Source organism: Electrophorus electricus, chromosome 12, assembly GCF_041902795.1.
Source record: "Electrophorus electricus isolate QZ-2024a chromosome 12, ASM4190279v1, whole genome shotgun sequence".
NCBI lineage: Eukaryota > Metazoa > Chordata > Actinopteri > Gymnotiformes > Gymnotidae > Electrophorus > Electrophorus electricus.
The window spans coordinates 11,832,501-11,854,875 of NC_137508.1; the positions used below are offsets into that span (position 1 = coordinate 11,832,501).

Sequence of the window (22,375 nt, forward strand, 5' to 3'; positions counted from 1 at the left end):
CGTGACACGTAAGGAGCCCTGGTTTTAACTGCTAACGGCGTCTTAAGCGCTTTGTTTTTCTGCTTAATCGCATCCTAGTTTTTGTGTGCACGCCTCTGTTCGTCTTGGCAAAGTATTGTTTCAAGTGACATCCGGTGGGAGGAGCGATATCACCAAAATTTCAACGTGCCGTTCCAAATATACGACAGTGCGGCAATAGCAACGTTAAACTTTACATTACACGCTTCGAGTTCCTCTGCTGTAGGCCAGAAGGATGGCTTGCATGTCGGATGCAGCTGTTTTGGTCTTCGAATGCAATTATATCAAGGAAAACCTCATATAAAGGGAGGAACCCTCATGACCCATCACTAAATGCAATTAAAAGTGAGTAGAGAGCATAGCGCATACAGAGTATACAGCACAGCAGTGTGGAGTGAGCTCGTCGTGCAGTGTAGATCTCACATACCCCATATCCCCATGGGGGACCAGGCACTGCTGTGGTGGGGATGCTTCATATGCCATACTAAGGCTGTTGGCTCTCATCTTGCTAAGATTTAAGGTTGGGAACATGGAGAGAGAGCCCTGCGGTTCCCTCCCCATGCCCTGCCTTCTCACTGGGTGTAATGTCTCAGCAAGGGCAGGAAGAGGTGAGGTTCTGGAATCGGTGTGACCCTAAGCGATCCCAGTGTGCACACTTGAGTTCTCATACCACTGGGCTGGGCACCCCCCCCCCAAACCCTATTCCCAGTGCTAGTGCCTTCATTACACTGCTAATGATGTGTTTACACCCCCATGTGTTATTAAAAACTAACCTCTGAGCGCTAACGACTGGGAATCACTTACACACACACACACACACACACACACACACACACACACACACACACACACACACACACACACACACACACCATAGAACACGCTGCCGCTGAAGAGGTCCTGAGGCCTGAAAAAGACATTTTAGAATTCCTATAACAGTATATGTCTTTGATGTGAAAGGTGTAGTATAGTTGCAGATGTTGTTGTTGTTGTTTTTTTTTAACGGATGTAAAGCCTGCACAGATTAACCAGAGACATGGTGACGGACCAATACTTTTAATACTAACTTGCAAATGCTCGCCTTGCCTGTAAGCTTTTAGATGGCTCAGCACTGTCTTCACTTTGTCCATTTATTAAGGTTAACTCCTAAATGGGTCATCAGAGTTGGGGAAGGCTCATTAGCTATTCAGCCTTTTCAGTAACAGCACATTTCTGGAATATTGTGCCCTTACTCATTTGTAACAGTATTTTATGAAACAGTAATTTATGAAAATGGCTAATTGCCAACCAGGATTGTTCACATGATTATAACTCACATGAACAATCCTGATTGGTATTTAGCCACATCACCAAAATTATTGTATGTTTGCCTGTGTGTGTGTGTGTGTGTTTTTTTTTTGTTTTTTTTTTAAAGATTGCTTTACAGCTTTATTGTTATCGGCTAGAACATCTGGCCCCAGGGACTACAGTGGCACATTTGTTATGTTCATTAATGTGCATTGCCCCTGACAAATAAATAAACAAACATAAACTTGACTAGTCACCATCTCATAACTTTGGTGTGTGTGTGTGTGTGTGTGTGTGTGTGTGTGTGTGTGTGTCATGACTGAATTTTACTTTATAGCTCTCCTACCGGTCCAGCAAGCATGAATGTGGGGAAAAAAAACAACATAATGTGTGACCTCCATAGTGTGTAACTCCTGCTGTACTTGGTCATTGAAACCAAGGTAGATGCAGTTATTTAAAAGTGCTGTGGTTGGATCAGAAGGCGGATGCTCTAGCCTGAGCAGCATGGGGGAGTATCATGGCATCTGTTTGGCTTTTTCTGCTCAGGACGCTTTCTCTCTCTCTGGGCATATTTTTTAGAACCTGCTCAATCTCCACTTGCTGTGTGTGTGTGTGTGTGTGTGTGTGTGTGTGTGTGTGTGTGTGTGTGTGTGTGTGTGACTTTCCTGTGGAAACCCCACAAGACATTGCAGTGCTATCTCCCTCTTCCTCAAAGCCTTTTGAGCCATGGCTTCTAAGACCTGCATGCACCCAGCAGCTGTTCAGTAGGAGGGTAGGAGATCTACCAAAACATGACACTTTATTATTTTTTTTATTTTTTTATTTAAAAAAAAAAAATCCATCTCTGGATTAAAGGGACCATTTTTGAAGGGGATCTTTGTGTGTCTTGAGTTGGCTAGAAATTACTTTTGGGGCACCAGCTTATTTTGTAAAGAGACACTCAGAATTGTTAATTGTGCACGATTCATTGGAATCATTTAAAAGACAAAGTGCAGTGACGTTATCCCTCCTCTAACAGGTCCACTGAGATACAGGACCCAAGGCTGAATTGGCGGGGAGGATAATAGTAACCAATAATATCATATCATATGTTTTTCACAAACCAGTGGAATCCTGATGTAAAATAATTTCTATCCCTCTACCGTGCCAGTATCCCCTTTCACTCTGGAATATGCAATATTACAGAGGGGGAATACATGATTTAAGACAAAAGGATTCCTTGTTTTTTACCCTTGCAAACATTCAGAGTATGTTATTCATAGAGCATAGGCCATGAGCATACATACAGCCTCATGCTCGCAAATATGCATATGGCCTCTTACTCATCAAACAAATGTTCTCTGTAGTCTGAGATATTTGTCAGTTTAGCCTGCAAGAACCATGGTTTTGGAATGTTCTCCGTGGCACCTGGCTGTCTCTGCGCTGTTCCGGAAGGATGCCAAGGGTGGAGGAGCAGTTGGGCGAAGACCTGAGCGTGTGTGAGGCATTGGAGCAGTGTCTGGGCTTGCAGCATGTGCTGGAGGGAATTGCCGTACAGATTTAACCAAGGCAGATTTGAAGTAGCTAAAGTGGGTGGTCTCCATTAGCGACCTCTAACTGCACATCTCCTGGTTTTGGTCAAGGGCTGTAGGTGCTGGATAATTAATATGGTTAATGTGTTTGTCTTAGCCTGTGTGTTTGAGGCATTCAACATAGTTTATTCCGGCAAGTGAAGTAGTCTCAGGTTCTCTGTGGGTGTGTGTGTGTGCGCGCGCATGCCCTTTGTCGTGTTGGGGTTAAGATTAAGTGTTTAATGATCTGGCAGTTGGATGGGATTGGCTCACTGGCCCGATGAGGAAACACCTGACCTCTCCAGCAGTCCTCCACCAGCCCCCAGGAACAAGCTACAGCACACGCCTTATTCTGAAACTCCGATGTTATTAATGCCTGATACATAAACGACATACAGTGATCTCAGGATTTCCAAGTGATGAAGTGGAGTTTCATAAATCCCCAATCTGTCATCTCAGCGGCAGGAGGGAGATGGACGTCTTTTGTTAGACATGAACGAACCATATATCAGCGTAGGCGTCATCCCAGGGAGAGAGACGAACACAGTGGCATTGTGCCATCAATCAAGTGCTTTAGTGCCTTTGGAGCGCATGCCACCTGGATTCCCCTCACCTTGACTCTGACAGCACTGCATCAGTTACAGGCCTTGCTGTGTGATGTCTGAAGGCCGGAACAGGACTGTATCCAGCTTAACATGATCCCACCTTCTCGTTTTTTCATTGAAAGTGGTCCTCAGCTTAATGGCTGTTTTCAGGTTCATACAGAATTTCCAAAGTCGGTTCGGTGTGCTGATGCTCATCGGTGAAGACATTCCAGAGCAATGATTCAGTGCAGCTCGCGGTGCAGGAGACGGAGTCACTGGAGCGGCAGAGGAGGGGAGAAGGAGGGCGTGGCACCAAGCCCCTAACTGACGCACCGGGCGGGAAAACTGAGACACACAGGAAGAGGTCAGACAGGCATGCATTTGAGGAGGAATGGTGTGTGTGTGTGTGAGCGCGGACAAGTGAGCAGAGGTGTACATAGGCAGTGGGTGAAAAAGCTGGATGAGTGTGAGAAAGTGTGTGTGCTTGTGTGAGAGAGAGAGAGAGAGAGAGAGAGAGTTAGGGAGAGTGTATTTGAGCGGGATAATAATAACGGCAGTCTTGGAGCCATCGGCTCTCCGTGTCCAGGTGTCATGGTGGATGACAGATCGGCTGTCTGGGAAGAGCGTGTTCAGTGTGCCGAGCGGCACTCTCTCTCCCTGACCCTTCACCTCCACACCCATGCCTGACTGACACGCGCACCGTACTAATGAGGGGGAATCAGGACAAATTAGGCCCAATTAAACACCCATTTATTCTCTTGGGCTGTGCTCTTTTTTTGGGAGGGGGTGAATATTCAGGCATGTCAGACTGAGGAATTAGCAGATCCTGAAGTAATGGAAGCAAAAATTGCGCTGCTCAAGAACCATTTGCCTAAACGTTGGCTCGGCGGAACATTGTGTTTAGGTAAGCGGAGCCGAGCCTGCAGCCAGTGTTTCATGGGAGATGTTCCGCGTGGACTGGGCAAAATGCATAGTCCCGCATGACTGTCAGTGTGTTGGGTATTGTCAGTCATGGTCTTATAGGTTCACTGTATCTGCCAAGACACGCATATCCTCCCCACCCTCCGATGCAGGTGTGTGCACGTGTACGTTTGTTTGTGTGTGTGGTGTGTAAGGCAGGGGCGGGGCACTCTGTGATTGGCACATGGCCGAATGGTTAGAGGTCAGATGTAATCAGCAGGGCTATAATTCAGACAGGAAGTGAATTCTCGCTGTTTTGTTTGTTTTTAATATTCGGCGCTGGGTGGGCATTTCCCACGGAGTGGAGCAGAGGGAGGACAGAATGACAGGATCTATATCTTTCAGGTGTGCGCGTGCGTGTGCGTGCGTGCGTGTGCACTTGTATGACTTGCCTCGTGTGGAGGTTCTGCGTGTATGGGACCTCTCGAAACCAGCTGAGAAAATTGATACTTGCTGAATCTATGAATTTGCTTTGGTTGAATCCATTTTGCTTTGAGTAGCTGGCATCGTGAATTCTTCTGCAGTCTAATTTTGCACGTGGCGTTCCGCGTTTGTGCTCTTTCTTGTCTCCTTCATTTGCACAGATGCCTCTGACTCTTCGAGCACGGATGGCTCTGTACACTATTAAGATGCTTCACTGAGGCAATGTCTCTCACCATTTGTCTTGTTTTTACTCCATCCTGGTGATTTGTTGGTTTGTATCCTGTGTTGTTTCTCTCTCTCTCTCTCTCTCTCTCTCTCTCTCTCTCTCTCTCTCTCTCTCTCTCTCTCTCTCTCTCTCTCTCTCTCTCTCTCTCTCTCTCTCTCTCTCTCTCTCTCTCTCTCTCTCTCTCTCTCTATTTGTACAGACTCAATTCCTGGCCAGATTAGGCCAAGAGGTTGTGTTCCCCACAGATATAATAGTGCATAATCAGTCTCTGATTCGGGGGGATGACGCCTTGCATAAATGTCTGCAACTCCCCCCCCCCAATCATGTGGGGTCTTTGTGACAGGGTGAAGGATGGCATGGCGGACGTTAGATAAATTACCTTCGGTGATATCCAAATCACATCTACTGAAATGGTGTGTATCCAGCCCTGCCGTCTCAGAGACGAGCCATCGGCTGTCACTCAGCACCTATTGCCATGGAGCGGGTGCTGCCTTACACGCAGACGAAAACTGACCCGTGTTTGTAAGAAGCAGCGAGTTTGTAAGAAGCAGCGAGTGCTTCCGTTTATGTGCTGACTTCGTCACTCTTCCTGTTTGTTTCTTATTGGCCGGTAGGCTTTTTTGAGGTTGATTTTAGTCTTTTATGGGGGCGATATTGAACCACTGTTCTTGTGATTCTGCGCTTTGAGTGAACTCCACCCCTCTCCACCTGGACTGTATGTAATAAAAATAATGACTGACTCTGTAAATGATGATGACTGACTTCCATAGCCATAGATTATCTGGCTGCATTTCTGAGTCACACTAAAAGGTCTTAGCATTGCTATACCTCAGCTTTTTATTTATTTATTTATTTTTTAAAAATATACCAGCCCTCGTCATGTTGGCCTAGCTCTGATCAGTCTGTATTTCATCTTGGTAAGTAAGGATATTTCTGGAGAGATCCTGAGAAGACCAGATGGTCCCCAGCATATAATTCCCCTGGTGTGTAATGAGTGATTTTAATATGCAGAGGCATGGTGCCTCTCCATGCTAATGTGCTCTAATTCACGATCTTTAATCCCATCTCAGCTTCGACATCCTGGGTTTATCTTGTCACGCGGATGTCTTGTCGCCAGCCAAATCCACGTCCGTAGATCAGCGTTGCTGTGTTGCGGCCAGGTTTACTCAGCAGTGGCCTACGGAGAGATTGGCCGTCTAGGAACTGGCACTTTTCCCGAGTCCGCCGCTACTTGTGACCTCTGGCTGTAAATGGCTAGCGTTGTGGCGCTCGGCGTACTGTAGCGGCACGTCCACTCCGCTGGCGGTGACTGTGATGGGTGGGAGGGATGAGAATGTCATCGCTATGCGGCGGGGCTGATGATTGGACGCCCTCCCCCCCATAGGGGCCTATCAAAATGCAAATGAGGGTGCTCGCAGGCTGGGGCAGAGCAGAGGAACGTCCAGCAGCAGAGGCACGGGCATGTAGGCGGGCGAGACCCCGGGCACGCTGCAGGACCGCTCGCCTCAACGGTACAGGCATTTTAAACGAGGGAGGACGCGCACAGCCAAACTGATGAGCTGTCCGCCTAACCCCCAGACCCCGCGGCGTACCCGTCACATGCCCCGTGTTATGAGCACCCTTTGGCATTGTGGGGTCCTAACCGGTCACCCAGTAAAACAGTGACTGTTTAGAATCGCAGTCGTGCGGCCGGCTCGCCACTGGCCGCTCCACTGTCCCTCCACCCGCGAGCGCTCCTCAAGGCCGCCCCCTTCCCTGAAGCGCGGGCTTGGACAGCCCCGGCCTTCCCCACGCTCACGGGACCGCCGGTCCTCTCTTCTCCTCCGCTGCCTTCCCTATACCCAAAGGCATAATGGCCTGCGATAACGGCTGCGCCTGCAACAGTGGCAGATGCACGCCAGTCCGCCGACGCCAAGAAAAGAGGCCTCAATCAGTATCCATAGAGCACCTCCAATTGGGTGATCCACAGGGCAACGGAAAAGGTAATTTGAGCAAAAGAAAATGACACCAGCAACGAAAAAGCAAAAAAAAGGAAGAGGGAGGAAGAAGAAAACCACACACACAGCGCCCACCGCGGTGATTTACGCAAAGTCAAATCACACAATTCCACCGATGCCTGGCTGTGTCATTATCTCACAAGCCGGACTGTCAAGTTCCTCCAGCGGGAACCATGGGGAAGAGGGAGAAATGTGAGGAGAAACATAGCCACGCAAACCACACAGGGAGGGTGAGAAAAGACGCTGCTAAACAAACAAACCAAAACAAAACAACCCAACACCAGGTGTTCTCTGTTGGTGCGTGGCTATCAATCCTCGCTCGCGAGCTTTGAAAACGCCGCTCCTGTCTTGATTGTTTGGGGCATTGTTCTTCGGGGGCTGGGGGGGGGGGGGGCAGCCAGAGTCAGAGAAGAGGGTATCAGAAGAAAAGGGACAATTTGTTGATGTTTGTTGATATCTAGACCACTATAGCTTGATTGCCCAACATTAAACCTGCAATAACAGCCCCAATCATCACACTTACTCCACCAGACACCAAACAGTGGAATTGGATCAAACTCGTCTCTGGTTGAGTCTCTATCTCCCTCTCTCTCTCTTTTCTTTCTCTCGCTCTCTCTCTCTCTACCTCTCTTTATCCCTCTCTCTGCACACCATGCTTATTAGCCGGCATTGATCTAGGCCTGGTCAATTGTCAGCTCCTCTCATCCGCACAGTATTGATGGCATAATCAGTGGATGGAGGCGGTAGACAGATGAAATTTGCTGTCGGTGGGTAAATTATTGGCTGCCTGCCTGTTGACCCTGGGGTGGCCGACTTGCACCTCCCCGCCACGCTCGCGCACTCGCCCGCACGACACAAAAGCCCGCATTTTCTCCCGACGCGTTTACAATAACACGAGGACCCGCAATCATATAGATCCTTACCCCCCCCCCCCCCAAACACACACACGCGTGCACACACACGCACGTGCACAAATAGCTGGCTGGAGAGCTGGCACTCAGGCCCAGAATCCCGCCTGTGCGCTCGCTGCTATTAATTTGCGCCGAAGACCCTTTGAATGATGAAGAGGCGACGGTGCCACTCGTATGGCTGCGTTCCGCTCGCCCGGGCTCATTCACGGCCGCCGAGGAGGCAGGCCCGAGGGGCTCGGCATTGCGCTCGCGAGTCAAGCATGTCCCGCTCCTCCTCTCAGCTGAATTCCAGCAGAGACACGCCGGCTTTTGTCTGCGCCGGGCTTGAAGGACTGAAGTACTCTACAGACTGGCTTGCCGAGCACCGCGCATCCAACCTTGAACTTCTTCTCTTGCAGAACCAACCCTCCCCCCCCAGCACCAACCCCCCCCCCCCCCAAGCATCTTTCTTTTTCCCAACAACTACGCCTCTCCTCCTCCTTCAGACTTCAAAGCTTAAGTAATGGGTACCATCCCATTCAAATGTCATTTATTTGTTATTGGTCTGCTATATGACTTCTGTATGACACACACAAAAATGCGTACACATACAGTGCTCGTCTGTTGTCATGTGCTTTGCCACCTGTTACAGCAGCCACATTTCTTTGAAAACAGTGGTGGTGTGTAAAAGTGGCAAATTTTAAAATGATATGGGTTCCATGTGAAATGGCATGTCTGCTTCACGGTTAGGAGCGCAGGCCAGACTGGAGGAGGAACAGGGGAAATTTAAGGTGTGTTCAAGCCGTGTGGGAATCGAAGCGCTGATGAATGTCGCTGTCCTTGACACCACAGGTCATGGGTTTTATGTACTGGATGGTACGGCCCAAAAAAAGACACCCCGAAAAGAACAAAGGCAGGAAGACGTAGTTATCGATGAAGAGAACCCGCCCACACACACACACACACACACACTGTGGTACTGATTAGGTCACCTCCACATGGTCTCTGTCCGAAAATAACACGTGTGCATGTACATGCGTACATGCGTCTGTGCATGTGTGTGCTGTCTCACACAGCTACTATCTCATGCACTTGTCCCATTGAGTGGGATACTCTAACACCTGACATAAACAGACCAGGCACACAAACACACACTCTAGCATGCATGCGAAACAAGGCAGGTCTCCACATCACACACAAACACGCATACAAACCCTTCACCTTATAAACACACACACACACCACACACACACGCACTCATTACTCTTACACACACACTCAATACTCTTATATTTCTTTTCTGTCCTCTGCTCTGTTGCTTCAGAGATCTGACACAGCCTGTGACATGCTAAGTTTGGTTTCTTCTCTCTCTCTCTCTCTCTTTTCTCTCTCTCCTGAAGACAAGTTAAATTAGCAGTCTGCTGGCGATGCCCCACTGTCTGCTGACTAGCCTGTGTTGCCACAGCGCTTGGTGGCTGTCAGCAAGAGCCTGACGACTTAATAGGCTCTCCTGAGTGGATTTGGGCACTTTGCCTGCCTCTGTTTACATGCGCTTGTCAGCCCTAAAATATTCAGATGGAGATGTGAAATATTCATTTGTGGCTCCGCCAGGCCTGGCAGGATCCCCTTTCCCTCCCTCCACGCGCACGGCGTGCGCACACACACACACGCGCACGCACGCACACTATACCTCGCGTCCTACGTTGTGAGTCAAAGTCAGCGCAGACCCTGGGGAATGGTGGACCGTTGGCGGAAGTGTGTATGTGAGCTGGCCCTGTTTGTAGACCGTACAACCCAGGCTAAGCGAAAACGTAAAAACAAAACCTAAGCTGTCTCGGCAGCCTGAGTGCTAGCTTTGTAAGAGACGGGCAACTCGTATTGGTCACCTGATCATCAATCCACGCATAGGGTCGTTAGTTAATTACTAAATGTAAAACCAAATGTAAATGTATCATTATTGCTTGGTTCTTCCTAATCAGCAGTATAACATTGCTTGCTATGTTCAGCATAGACTCACGACTCTAGACCTGTCGGTCAGAGTGAGCTAGTGTATCATATCTCTGTACATTCAGTCATTGTGCAGTGGGGCAGAGAAGTGACTGTGCTGGTTGTGTGCACGCCACTATGAGTTCATGCGTGTGTAGGAGAGTGTGCGACGCTCTGCGCGTGTGTGTGTGTGAGATGGATGGTGTGAGAGATACTAGGCTATGTGAGAGTACAGGAATGACGTTGGGAGGATTGTGGGCCTCTCTGGTTTCATTCCTGCTCTGCTGAATGGCTGCCATGTATCCTCGCTTATCTTGACATTCTAATCACACTGCTTGCCCATGGATGAGACTCACTTTATTTAGTCTGCTTGCAGGAATGAATGCAAACAGCGGAAGGGCTGGAGCTTCCATAGCCTTCACCCTGTTTCAATCACGCTGCTAAAAATGACTGCATGATACCTCTCTCCACCCCCCCACCCCCCCATTTCTCTCTCCCTCTTGTAAGCATGCACACTCTCTCACTCTCTCTTTCAGACTTTTTCTTTCAGTTTATCTCTAGCCTCTTTCTTTTGTGCAATGGCACATGCCACTGCGTTATTTCGACATATGCCCTTTTGGTTTTCAAATATGCTTGCAGTCGGTATGGACTTGTGTGGGTCTGTGAAGTGTGTTTACATATTAGTTGTGGTTTGGGGGTTTGTTTGTTTTTTCATATTATGTGATGAGTGAGCCCTTTGAGTGGTTGGGGGTGGGGGGGAGTCTATAACTGTGTGCATGAAAGGGAGAAAGTAAGTGGGTCATGTGTGTATTTCTGTGTGTGTGTGTGTGTGTGTGTGTGTGTGTACACATGTATGCACATGTGCCTGCATGAGTGTATGGGACATAAAGTGAGGTGTGTGTGTGTGGTGGAGAGTGGCTGGCTGAGCCGGCTGTTCTATAAATGCCGCGCTAGTTCATAAGTGACGTTAATGATAGAGCTGGGCAGACAATGGCAAGCTGTCAGGGTCAGTAATTGAGTGGGAGGGATGAGCTCTCTTCATTTCAGTCCATTGGTGTCACGGCGACAAGAGCGCCACGGCAACTCGTCGCCTGGAGATACCAGCCCCCCCAAACAATGGCTGCTGTCCATCACAGTGCACAGCCGTCTCCAGCTCACCGAGGTTAGTGAGATGATGCTCTCTCTGGAGGAGAGAGAGCAGTCATTACTTTACTGTAACACACACACACGCTCACAGACACGCGCTCCCTCCCTCCCTACACTTAAATATATACTACAATGTAAGCATTCATTGTTAGGCTGTCGCTATTGAAGCCACAATGACAAAAGTTAGCGAAGGCTACAAAGGGGGGAAAATGTGTTGCTAGGTCAGCACTCTGAGCAGGCGTGAGGCGCGGGCAAACGTTACGCGGCTTTTGCCCTTTTTCCTGCCCGCCGCGTTCCTTTGTTCGTCTCTGAGCTGCGTGCGGAGCTGCTCTCCAAGCGTACGGTCTCTTCCCCGGCACTACCTGCCACTTAGCGGCTCTGCCTTTGTTTGCGCTCTGAAAGCCTGTTTTACTTGGCAAGAACGTGGCCCTATTACTCAGCCTAATTAAGGCAAGGTACATAATTACACTTAATTACAGACAGTCAGCGCTTTTTTCATTTGCGCTGCGTGTTTTGTATCATTACTCATACGTTGGTGATTGCGACCGCGCTCCATGTGAGGAGCGTTTTAGCGCGTGAAGATGGCAGAGGGTGCTGCATGCGCGCGCGGGCGCGCATGTGCATACAAGTGAGGATTTGCACATTCATTTAGATAGAGGGCTCGCGATACTGAACGAATGCGACCAGTGTGCCTGACATTCACTTATATGGCATGCTACTGTGCAGTCTTCTGGAAGAGAGAGAATGCTCCTGGGAACATGGCTGCAGCTGGTTCTGCTTGATATCAAAACTGAAGAGCAGTTTCTGTCTCACCGAATGACCTCATGTCCCTCTAAATGACTGCCATGTCTCTCAGGTTATGATATTTCTTGTGAATAACTTGTCCATGTCCATTTCTTTCTTCCTTTGTTCCTCTTCCTTAAGGCTGTCTTGAGCACCGCCTGCCGCATGCGCTTTGTCCAGAGTTCATTCCATTTAAAATCAGACCAGGACCCTAAAGCAGGACTTAGGGGTATTATTTCTTACCCATACCTTCACCATTGTGAGGCATCCAGCCCCGGAGGTAGGCTGCTCCTGCGCTCTCTCTCTCTCTCTCTCTCTCTCTCTCTCGTTTTGTCTGTCTCTCTGTCCCCATCCTTGCCTGCTGCTCCTTGACTTCAGCTTCATCCTCTGGGTTTCCCCCCCCCCCCCCAAACTCCTCCCCATGTATGGAGCCTGATCGGGGTGACGAGGCTCTGTGCTCTGGTCAGAGCTGCTGGAGCCTCATCCCCTCCAGGCGTGACACCCTCCACCTCTCCCAAGGCCTTCTATTTCAGGACACAGCCGTGAGCAAGAGCCTTCTCCCAGCAGAACTCCTTGAGCAATCAACTTTGTGCCTTAAATCAACTTAATGAACTATTGAGAAAAGGGCTTTTAGTAGAATTACACCACCCAAGAGCAAGCCTTCTTCAGATCAGTGTTGTGATGCACACATACGTGACGCAGACATGCACGCACGCATGCACGTATAGAGTTCCAACATTTTAGCCCTCCTTTGTACATGCATTGTGCAAAGTTGTACAAAATCTCAACCAACTTTGTCCTCTCTCTTATTTTCCCTCTCTCTCTCTCTCTCTCTCTCTCTCTTATATATATATATAAAATTACACATACATACACACACACACACACACACACACACACACACACACACCATCTCCCCATCGGAGTACTGTGCAGACACAAGCCCATTCCTGCAACCTTTCCTCCTCTGTCCCTGTAGCTCACACAATAGCTTTATCCCCTGAGCAGTAGGAATGCAGTGCCCACAACAGGCCCCAGACCAAAGTGCCCTGCCGTTGTACTCGCCGATGGCCGCAGATAAGTCCTGTTTTCTGCTCTGAACAATGGCTTGACTTTCAGCAGGAGAGGGTCGCGCACACTCGCAACCGTATCGGCCGGGGGTGTGTCGTCCCAGGTCTGTGTCGGCCGGGGCAGGGAGGCGGTGGAGTATGAGCCAGGCTTGTGTGGCTGGAAATGACTTCCCTTAGATAAGGAGCGCGGCATAATCCATGTTCGCCTGCATACTGCTGTCAGCCTTCTCCCTCCCTCCTTCTCTCTCACTCTCCTCCCTCCCCTCCGCCCAGGAGCGGCTGTGGAGTACAGAACAGCTCGTGCCAGGCCCCCGGGGGGTCAGCCTGTAAGGGAGCAGCACTCAGGCCCCACTTTGCCAGCTCCAAGGTGCTGGTTTGGGGGAGGCAGCCGCAGGCGTGGGTGGCGCGTGGGCCTCAAGCTGTTCTCACGCCACTCAGGTGTCCATTTCCCATTCTGGTTTGCTCCCAGAATGATAGCCTCTTTCCCTGAGCATGCTTTAATTCAAAGCGACTGACCAAGATGCTTTCAACGATCTATTATAGGATATTTATGACATTGTGTCTTGCCTAGGGACAGTGCATAAGAGTGTGTGTGCGTGTGTGTTTTGTGTAAAAGTACCCTCTGGGTTAGCTCTTAAAAGTTAACCCCCTCCTTTTTTAGATGCCTGCCAACTTTGAGGTTTCAGGGCAGAGCAGAAAATTCTGCATTGGCGAAATTTCACCACTTCGACCACCCTACCCCCTAACCACCGGGTGGCATGTCTGTGGTCCAGCGTTTGTTGTGACACTTTGTGATGTCTCAGGAAGTGTCATCCTCAGTGGCATTAGCGTTAGTGGGCTGCTAATGTTTACGCCGCTGCTGTTAGCAGTTGAGTGGGCCAATGGAGTGATGTCATGCCTTGGCAGTCCAGTTTAACAAGGCCTACTACAGTTTCCCAGCTGCTTCTTGTGTTTATAGGGCTTCTGGGAACATTATTACAAAGAACCGGGGAAAATGTAAGCAGACAAGGGATGGGAATGGTGTCAGAGTGGAATACTGTTGATGCAAAATCATTTCTTCCCAGATAAGAAGAGCTTTGGGTGCACTCTGCATTACTGCTCTCGTCGCGCTGTCCACTGAAGTAGCTGGGGAGTGGTTTGCCTGGCATAAGCCGGGTTGGTGCTGGGCTGACAGAGGATGTGTTGTCACGAATACAGGGGCAAGGGAGTCAGTGAACAGCTAAAAGCCCCCTGCGCTCAAATGGAGGCCTCTCTACTGGCGACTGCACTCATAGGCAATCCCAGTGACACATTAAACTTCATCCGTTTGGCACCATCATAAGAAATGGATTTGTGTGGTGCTTTAGGGCTTTGAGTGTGTGTGTGTATGCGAGTGAGCACCAGCGCATGTGCGTGAGCATCATGGACGTGTGTGTCGGTGAGAGAGTGAGAGAGCATGAGAAGAGCAATAAGTGAAGGTGATTGAAGGTGCGTGCGTGCGTGCGTGGCATCAGCTCTAAATGGCCCAGCTCTCCCCCGAGGGGGTGCCGGAGTTTAGCGTGGCCGGAGCGCTTGCTTTGTCCAGAGCTTTCACTTTGATTAGGCCTCGGTGTGGAGTGTTCACTTAAGGCGGAGGGGAGAGGCACGCTGTACCTGCGCTACCCATGCTGTTCGCATTGCTGACGCTTCCCCCCATAATGCCACTTAATTCTCCGGGAAGTGGCGCACTGGCGCAGTGGCCAGCCAGAGGAAGGGTGTCGTAATGCACGTGGACCCACCATAGCCCCACAGGGATAATGGCTCTGATTGCTCCTGATTCCTCATCGCCGCAAAACACCTCATGTAAAATAAGTGACATTTAAAAGGCATCAAGATGTGAAAAAGGAGGTAGAGTGTGTGTGTGTGTGTGTGTGTGTGTGCACGAGAGAGAGAGAGAGAGAGAGAGAGAGAGAGAGAGAGAACGCAAGGGAAGTAGTAATCTTTTCACCTGAATGAAGGGGGGGGGGGAGCAGAAAAAGAGGTCCCCTCTTTGGGGAGCGACAGGGGAGCGACAGAAAAACGATAAGCCCTTGTGTCGTGAGCTGACCCTCGCTGCTAAGCTTTTTAACTTCCGCCTGTCTGTTCGGCTTTTCTCTCTCCCCACAGAGAGATGGAAGCAGAGAGGGAGAGGTGTGTGTGTGTGTGTGTGTGTGTGTGTGTGTGTGTGTGTTTGCGCGGGGGGGGTTGGTGTTGAGCTGTGGCAGTGGGTTGACATTGCTTCTGGGAAGTGCTTGACTCGGCGTGCTAAAAATCATTTTGGGTTAGATAGAGGCCCCCTGAGCTGGCCCCAGGATATCGGCGCACTCATCTTCGTTTAGAGAGAAAAGCACCGACGCAAAGCGCAGCCTGCAGGTGCTGCGCCTGTCCGGGGGGGAGGGGGGAGAGAGAGATAGGGAGGAGGCAGAGAGAGGCAGAGAGAGAGTGCAGCAGTCTGCATACTGCAGTGAATGGTACCGTCAGCATATGGTTCCACAGCACCAGGTTGGCCCCATAGAAAGGCTTCCATGCCAAGTCACCCAGACAACTGTACATACCCACCTCAGTTTATCTTCTAAATACAACCCACATGCATTAGGAGTTTTCCTTTGGTTCTCTTCACTTTTCATTTAGATTTTGTATGCATTTTAATTCTGCTGTGTATGTAGTTGCGTTTTTTTGTTTTTTGTACAGGCTGCCAGGTGTGCTTGTATTGTGTTTATGCAATATATTTAAGTTTTTCTAGGGACCAACTGTCCCTATGATGATGTACTAAAAAAAAAAACATGTATATGTATGCTAGGAATGTTGGTGTGCAATCAGGAGCGTCCCTTTGCTCAGAGGTAATCGGCTGACGCACAGACACACAGCTCACCCTCACCCACAACCAGACCAGTTGGAAGTCCCAGCGCAGCCCAGGGAAAAGCAGGGCTGATCGAGCGAGTGAGTAGCTGGACATGCAGACAGCCTCCCTGTCGAATCCGCTGCTTCTCCAGGTGCTAGCCCAGGCCTCGTACGTTCTGTGTATTTCCCTCTTTTGGTTGTTGTTGTTGTTGTTTTGTTTTTTTCCCCCTGGTGTGCTGATTTATTTTCTCCTAGTGCTTTAGATTGGTGGTGTTGGTGGGGTGGAGCAGCAGGTTCTTGTACTCTCTCCACCTCCACCTCCCTGCCTCCATCCAGCCTCCACCTGCTCGCTTCATGTTCATCAGCACACCGCCACTGTGCTCAGAGAAAGAGGAAATCTTTATTCGTAATGTCTGACCTAAGCTAGGGGCTGCACAATTAACTGAACCTTAATTGAAAAGCTCTTCCCCGTGATGCCGTTGTATGTTCTGCGTGTCCTGGTAAATCGCAGCTGTTAAACCGCGAGTGAGGTGTGAACTTAAATGCGCTCTATTAATCACTGTTAACTGCAGCAAATCATTCCAGTCACACACCATTGTTCACAAAATCATCATCAGCGATCATTTCTGTTCAGATCGTGCTGCCGTGGCAAGAATATCGTAAGCAGCCTGAACGATAAGCGTGGACGTGGGGGTCATTTTCGTACCTGTCAAAAGTACCAGTGTGGCGTGTTGTCATGGTTACAGTTTAGCAGTAGCACACCCTTGTCACAAGAGCGAGCACTATCCCTGATGAGGGGAGGGGGAAGCCTGTTCACTGGTGTAACTCTTCACACTTCTTCACCAGAATCCAGCCTATTCACACACACACACACACACACACTTACTTGCAGGACTGGACACTGCATCCTAAGCCATCACACATCATCCCGTAACGATCGTGCACACGGACTCTTCTCTTCCTCTTCAGGCAAACGTTGTCTGAAATGTAATGATGGATGCGCGGACACTGCAGTAGATAGAAGTGCTGAGCTCGTGTTGGCTAGAAGGGCCTAAAAACGCACCTGAGTGCACACCCTTCCTCAGCCTTTCCTATTGGGTTCAGCGAAATCAAACCACCCTTTTCTTTGTGTGTGTGTGTGTGTTTTTGTTTAAAAATTAATCCAAATCTAAAACCGATTTCTCATCCAAGAGAATGGTGAGTTGCAGCTGTTCCCTCCCTTGCTTCTGTTAACCGTCTAACCCTCCCCCTATCATTTCTTTCCCTCCGTCGCCCCGTTCTCTTTAATTGTTTATATACATTAACATTGCCCAAATAAAGCCTGGGAAGGTGACAGGGCTGTAATTTTAGCGAGCCCTCGCTTCGAGGGGGGGGGGGGGGGGGGGGGAATTGGGCAATTTGAAACCTGCGCGCGGGCCGTAATCCGGGGTTGTCAGCGGCCCGCGCCCGTTTGCCGATCAATCCACTGCGGCCGGGCGACCTTCGCGCCCGCGCGCTGACGTATCCGTAGACCTGCCGACCACGCAGACGAGATTCCGCCAGTTTCGGCTTCCCCCTCGCAGATGAGTAAGATATCAGGCCGACGGTTAAATAGCAGAGCGGAGATTTGCCGCGACAATGCAGCGGTGGCCCTCCTCGCGTCGTTGCACGGCGCGCGCCGGCACCCTAATCCCAAACCCCCCCCAAAGTTGTTTACTGAGAGGAGGAGGAGGAGGAGGAGGAGGAGGAGGACGACGACGGCCTTATCTGCCCCGCAGCACCGTGTTTCAGAACCGCCGCTCTAAAATACACACTCGTATGCGCAGCTGGGCAAAGCGGAGAGGCTTTACCCCCTCCTTTTCTGTCATTTTGGTAAGGAGGCTAGCGGCGAGTCTTTTTATTGTTCGGTGTGAGGATTGGAGATTGTAGAGCGTTTGTTGATCGTTTTTTTGTTGTTGTTTGCTTTTTTTTTTTTTGTGTGTGTGTGTGTGAGAGAGAGAGAGAGAGTGGAAGAAAAGAAAAAATCATAACAGTAAGAAAAAGTGAGAACTTCCATAAATCTTGTTTGAAACAAGATGGCATTGTCAGAGCTATTATTAAATACAGAGCTGGTAACCAAGGTATGGTCTTCCACAGATCACATAGTCCTATGTGAGGAGAAGTGTGTGTGTGTGTGTGTGTGTGTGTGTGTGTGTGTGTGTGTGTGTGTGTGAGAGAGAGAGATCCCCTTTTTGAGGACCAAAGTCTGTTTGTGCTCTGAGTGGCGCCGCACAGTGGCTCTTGTTATCTGTGTGAGTGTATCTGTGTGTGTGTGTGTGTGTGTGTGTGTGTGTGTGTGTCCATCCAGTAATCCTGAGTGGGACTAAAGTAGCGGTGTGAGGGAACAGATTGGCAGTTGATCATGCTGAAATGCGCTCTTATCCGTTATTGGATCTGAAATGGAGGAGGCTTAAGAATTATCGGAGGCCCGCGTTAATGTGGAGATCATCTGGAGAAAGCTCGAGGCCGCCTGGCAGCCTGCACATGCTCACACACACCACATCTATGTCTGGCTCTTTTTTTCTTAGTCGGTGTCTGGCCGTCGTCTTACTATGTGGATGTCTTGCTTTTGGCCTTCTTCAAGCCTACTGACATAAACCAAAGGGATCACTTTATATGAAGCACTCATGGCCATAGCATCCATCGTCCTTGTACGCTTGTTCATCTGACTTGGATGCTTTGGTTATGTGTGAAAGCAACACATAATTCAGAGGGTGTATGTACCCAAGGCGGGTGGGGGGGTGTGTGTGTGTGTGTGTGGGGGGGGGGTGTATGAGAAGAGTGAGTGCGTGGAGCAGCTGCTGGACCCATCCATGCTCATGTGATTAGTGTGCAGCCCTGGTGTCAGGATAAGCCAGCCACTGCACTTTCCCAAAGTTCAAAGTTCACAGGGACAGGACTGCACTCAGCCCAGAGCTCTAAGTCTGATGGATGGAGAGGATTGTGTTAACTTGCTTGAGCACATGCCTACAGTATATTATATAACAAATATAACAGTCTACACAGACTACACCTGAACTCAAGGGCTGAGATTTAATTCAACATTTACATTTTTTTTGGTTAATACCTGATGTAATACGAAGCAAAGCATGTTGCGGGTTAAGATATAAGTGTTGTGTACCTAGAGGTCTATGGCATTAGGCTCCTATAAGCTGCTCTGGTCTGAAAATAGGTCCTTCTCTGTGTCTGAGAGTATACATAAGCCGTGGGGGTGGGTGGGTCGGATGCGCGCGCATATGTGCACAAGCAGAGTGCAAGAGTATATGTGAGCATGCTCATGCCCACCCTTGCTTGTAAATGGGTTGTTGTTTGTTCAGCAGTTGGCATGTTCTGTAGTAGCGCTCTTAGGAGAGAGAGGGACGCACAGAAATACGACAGGAAAAAGGAGGGATAAATAGGCATGAAGGTATAGAGGGAGGGAGGGAGGCTCTGTTTTTCCTCTGGTAATTGAAGGTGAGAAGTGATTGCATTATCCACAGGAAGGAAAGTAATCTATGATCACCTCATGAGCTTCTCATTTCCTCAAGTGCATCTCAACCCGTGCCCCCTGCTGCGCGCGCGCGTGCACACACCCACACACACACACACACACACACACACCTCCATTAGGAGCCTATAATCACTTACAGGACCTGTTGCAGTGTTTGTGTACTAATTAGACATGTCTTTGAACAGTCCTAAAACTTAACTTCGGTCCAAGGCAGTGATGCAGTATGAAAAATTAAGTTAATATCTTGGCGCAGTAGCACATGGTTCCCTCAAGTACCTAAGAACTTCTGTTTCCTCTGCTTAGGCCTCAAAGAGTTAAGAAAACATATTCTGAAAACACACTCACAATGCAATATCTATATAAACAACAGCTTTGTGTCATTTTCTCTGGAAAGACAACAAGAGACCTTTCGCTGGCAAGTTTCTCTGTGTCTTCTGTGACCTCTGAGTGTCAAGTTTGTGTGTGTGTGTGTGTGTGTGTGTGTGTGTGTGTGTGTGTGAGACCCCCCCCCCCCCCCCCCCCCACCTTGTTAATACCTTCTCCTGATAAATCTTACGGCGGCCTCTCAATATGTCACATGGCTGATCAGTCTGCCGACTGCAGCAGATGAGGAGAATAGCAAGCAGGGTGGACTGTTTAATGGCACAGGCATATGTTGACGTTTTATCAATAGGCATTATTAAATCTTGCTCGGGTGAGTTAATCTTGGGTTGATGCTGCAGAGAGGTTGAGAGAGACAGGCATTAACAGGCCTCTGTTAAAGACGGGACATAAGCTGCTTATTTTATCGACTCTCACTCTGGCTCTCGCCCGCCCGCACGCCCGCCCGCTCGCCCGCGCGCACACAAGCAGCACAACACGCTCACGTCTTTATTTGCTCTCGCGCGTGCGGGCAGGCAAAACACGTCGGAAGCGTTGAGACAATTGCGGGATTCGTCCCGTGCGCCTGCGTCAAACGTGTCTCGGCTCTCCGACGTAGCCACGGATGGACGATGTCGCCTCCACGTGCGTGCAAACCTGCGCGCTCGTGTGCACACAACCAACCCACAACAGCTCAGAGCCTCATCAGAGCAGCAGCTCCAGGGCTGAAGTTTATTGAAATGTGGATTTATCTCTTCTGCTGCCAGGGTGAGTGTGCGTGTGTGTGTGTGCGCGCGCATGTTTGTGTGTGTGTGTGTGTGTGTGTGTGTGTGTGTGTGTGTGTGTGTTTGAGAGACAATAGCACCACTGTGGCTCTTGCTGGAGCAGGCTGAGGAAGCAGAGGCTGACTGTGGGTGATAACACCACCAGTCTGCTCCTTCAGATAATCGCATGCTGGACCCCCACTCTCCCCTCACCCAGCGTCCCCGGCTCTAAGTATCCAGAATGTGCTTGGTGGGTGGATGGATGGATGGGTGGGTGGGTGTGTGTGTAGCAACAGACTGAGGGAGCTCCATGGAGCTGAATTACAGGAACTGCACGGTCTCTGTAGAACAGAAAGGCTCGAGACGGCAGCCGGTGTCGGAGAGAAAGCAGCAAGCCGCGAGTTCTGTCCTTCGGTTAGTGGGACATCCCCCCCGACGGCCCACGGCCCTGGGCCAGTGTTCCATAGCATACGCGTTCGTCTGCAGGGTCATGCGATGAACTGACGGCATTATCCTCGTGTCAGCCCTGTAACTGCTGTCTTAACAGCGCTTTGAGCACCTGCGTTTGACCCCTGACCCGTGTTTCATTTTCACGTTCGTTCACTCATCAGCTTCTCTCGCTTTTTCCCTCTCAGGTGTTTGGCCTTCTGAAGAGGTGATGGCCTACTACTGTGTGAAGAAACGTCAAATGTTTACGTGAGTCTCTGCATCTCTCTCTGGCCCAGGCCATTTGACAGAGAGGTAAGGGGCACGTTTTGATTTGCACTCAAGGCGGCACACAAGCCTTTGATTTCCTGTTTTTACATTCAAGAGGCAGAGGAGGAGAAGAGAGGCTTATCGATCATGTAGCCGCCAGCTGAAGGTCAACTGGGCATACACAGGCAAAGCGCAGGGTGCTCAGCCCTTGGGCACTGTGTGTGTGTGTGTGTGTGTGTGTGTGTGTGTAAGAGAGACTAGTAAGTCTCTGTGTCATCCAAGGCTTTCTCCCTGGTGCAATCTGGCAGAGCCGTTATCAAGCACTCCACGTAAAGAGAGCGAGCTCCCGATGAAGGAGAGCAGAAGAGAGAGAGAAAGGGGGTTTGGGGTGGGGACCAGCCAGTTTACGGTGGCTCCCCATCTTTCCACCTGAGCCCTGCAGTTGCCGGCGTTCTCGCCACTAGCCCACTGTACAGCCAAATAGCTACCTGTCAGTGGGCCTTTGTCCCTGGTGAAGCTCATGCTAGCAGCTTTGTGCACATTAATTTTTAATTGCACTCCTTGCAACAATCAGCCCTTCATCCTCCTTTCAGGGTCTCCCTCTGAGGGCTCACACGCTACGCACATGTGTGCAACGCTTGCACCCTTTCAGTTCAGTGGGTGCCAAAGTTGGTGCACTGACGTCTGGCTGACATGAAAGATGTTATAACAGATTTGGATTCAGTTTGATTCATTGTTTTTGTTTTGTTTTTTTTAACTTGGGTTCTAGAGTATGGAGTTTGTGTGTGCATGTGTTTGAGTTTTGTTTGAGTAGGCCTATAAGCTTGTCCTCTATACACACTGAAAACGGCACTGTGGGAGATCTCTGGAACTCTAATTAACTTATCTTACTGCTACACCTCAATACCACCTTTCCAGCAGAAAAAAGGACAATGTCACTTCCTTCTACACAGACAGAGAGAGACAGCCAGAGAGAGCGATGCGCACACATACACACAGAGACAGAGAGAGAGAGAGAGAGAGTTGAAATCAATGAGCCAAGTGGAATTGCATTCTAATCAATGGCACTCCCCTACAGAGACAAGGTATGCGCAGTTAATTAGAGTTATAGTACAGGCTCAATATTCATGCAGTCTCTCTCTCTCGCACTCTCTCTCTTATTTTTACAGGGCTTCTGCTGTGTGTGAGTTGGGTGGAGGGATGACATGTCTTGCTGGGCTCATGGTAAGTCAAAGATGTGCATTTACACACACACACACACACACACACACACACACACACACCCCACA

The 22,375-nt window shown here is 49.6% G+C and overlaps 1 protein-coding gene across 1 annotated transcript in view; it reads left to right on the forward strand.

Annotated features, from left to right (window-relative positions):
- The window catches only part of camkmt (calmodulin-lysine N-methyltransferase), a 70,703-nt gene that overhangs the window by 24,207 nt on the left and 24,121 nt on the right, over positions 1-22,375 (forward strand). Inside the window, exons 4-5 of the mRNA XM_027011585.3 lie at positions 21,026-21,086; positions 22,256-22,310. Of these exons, the coding sequence (XP_026867386.2) occupies positions 21,026-21,086; positions 22,256-22,310 (116 nt within the window). The remainder of the gene's footprint in view (positions 1-21,025; positions 21,087-22,255; positions 22,311-22,375) is intronic.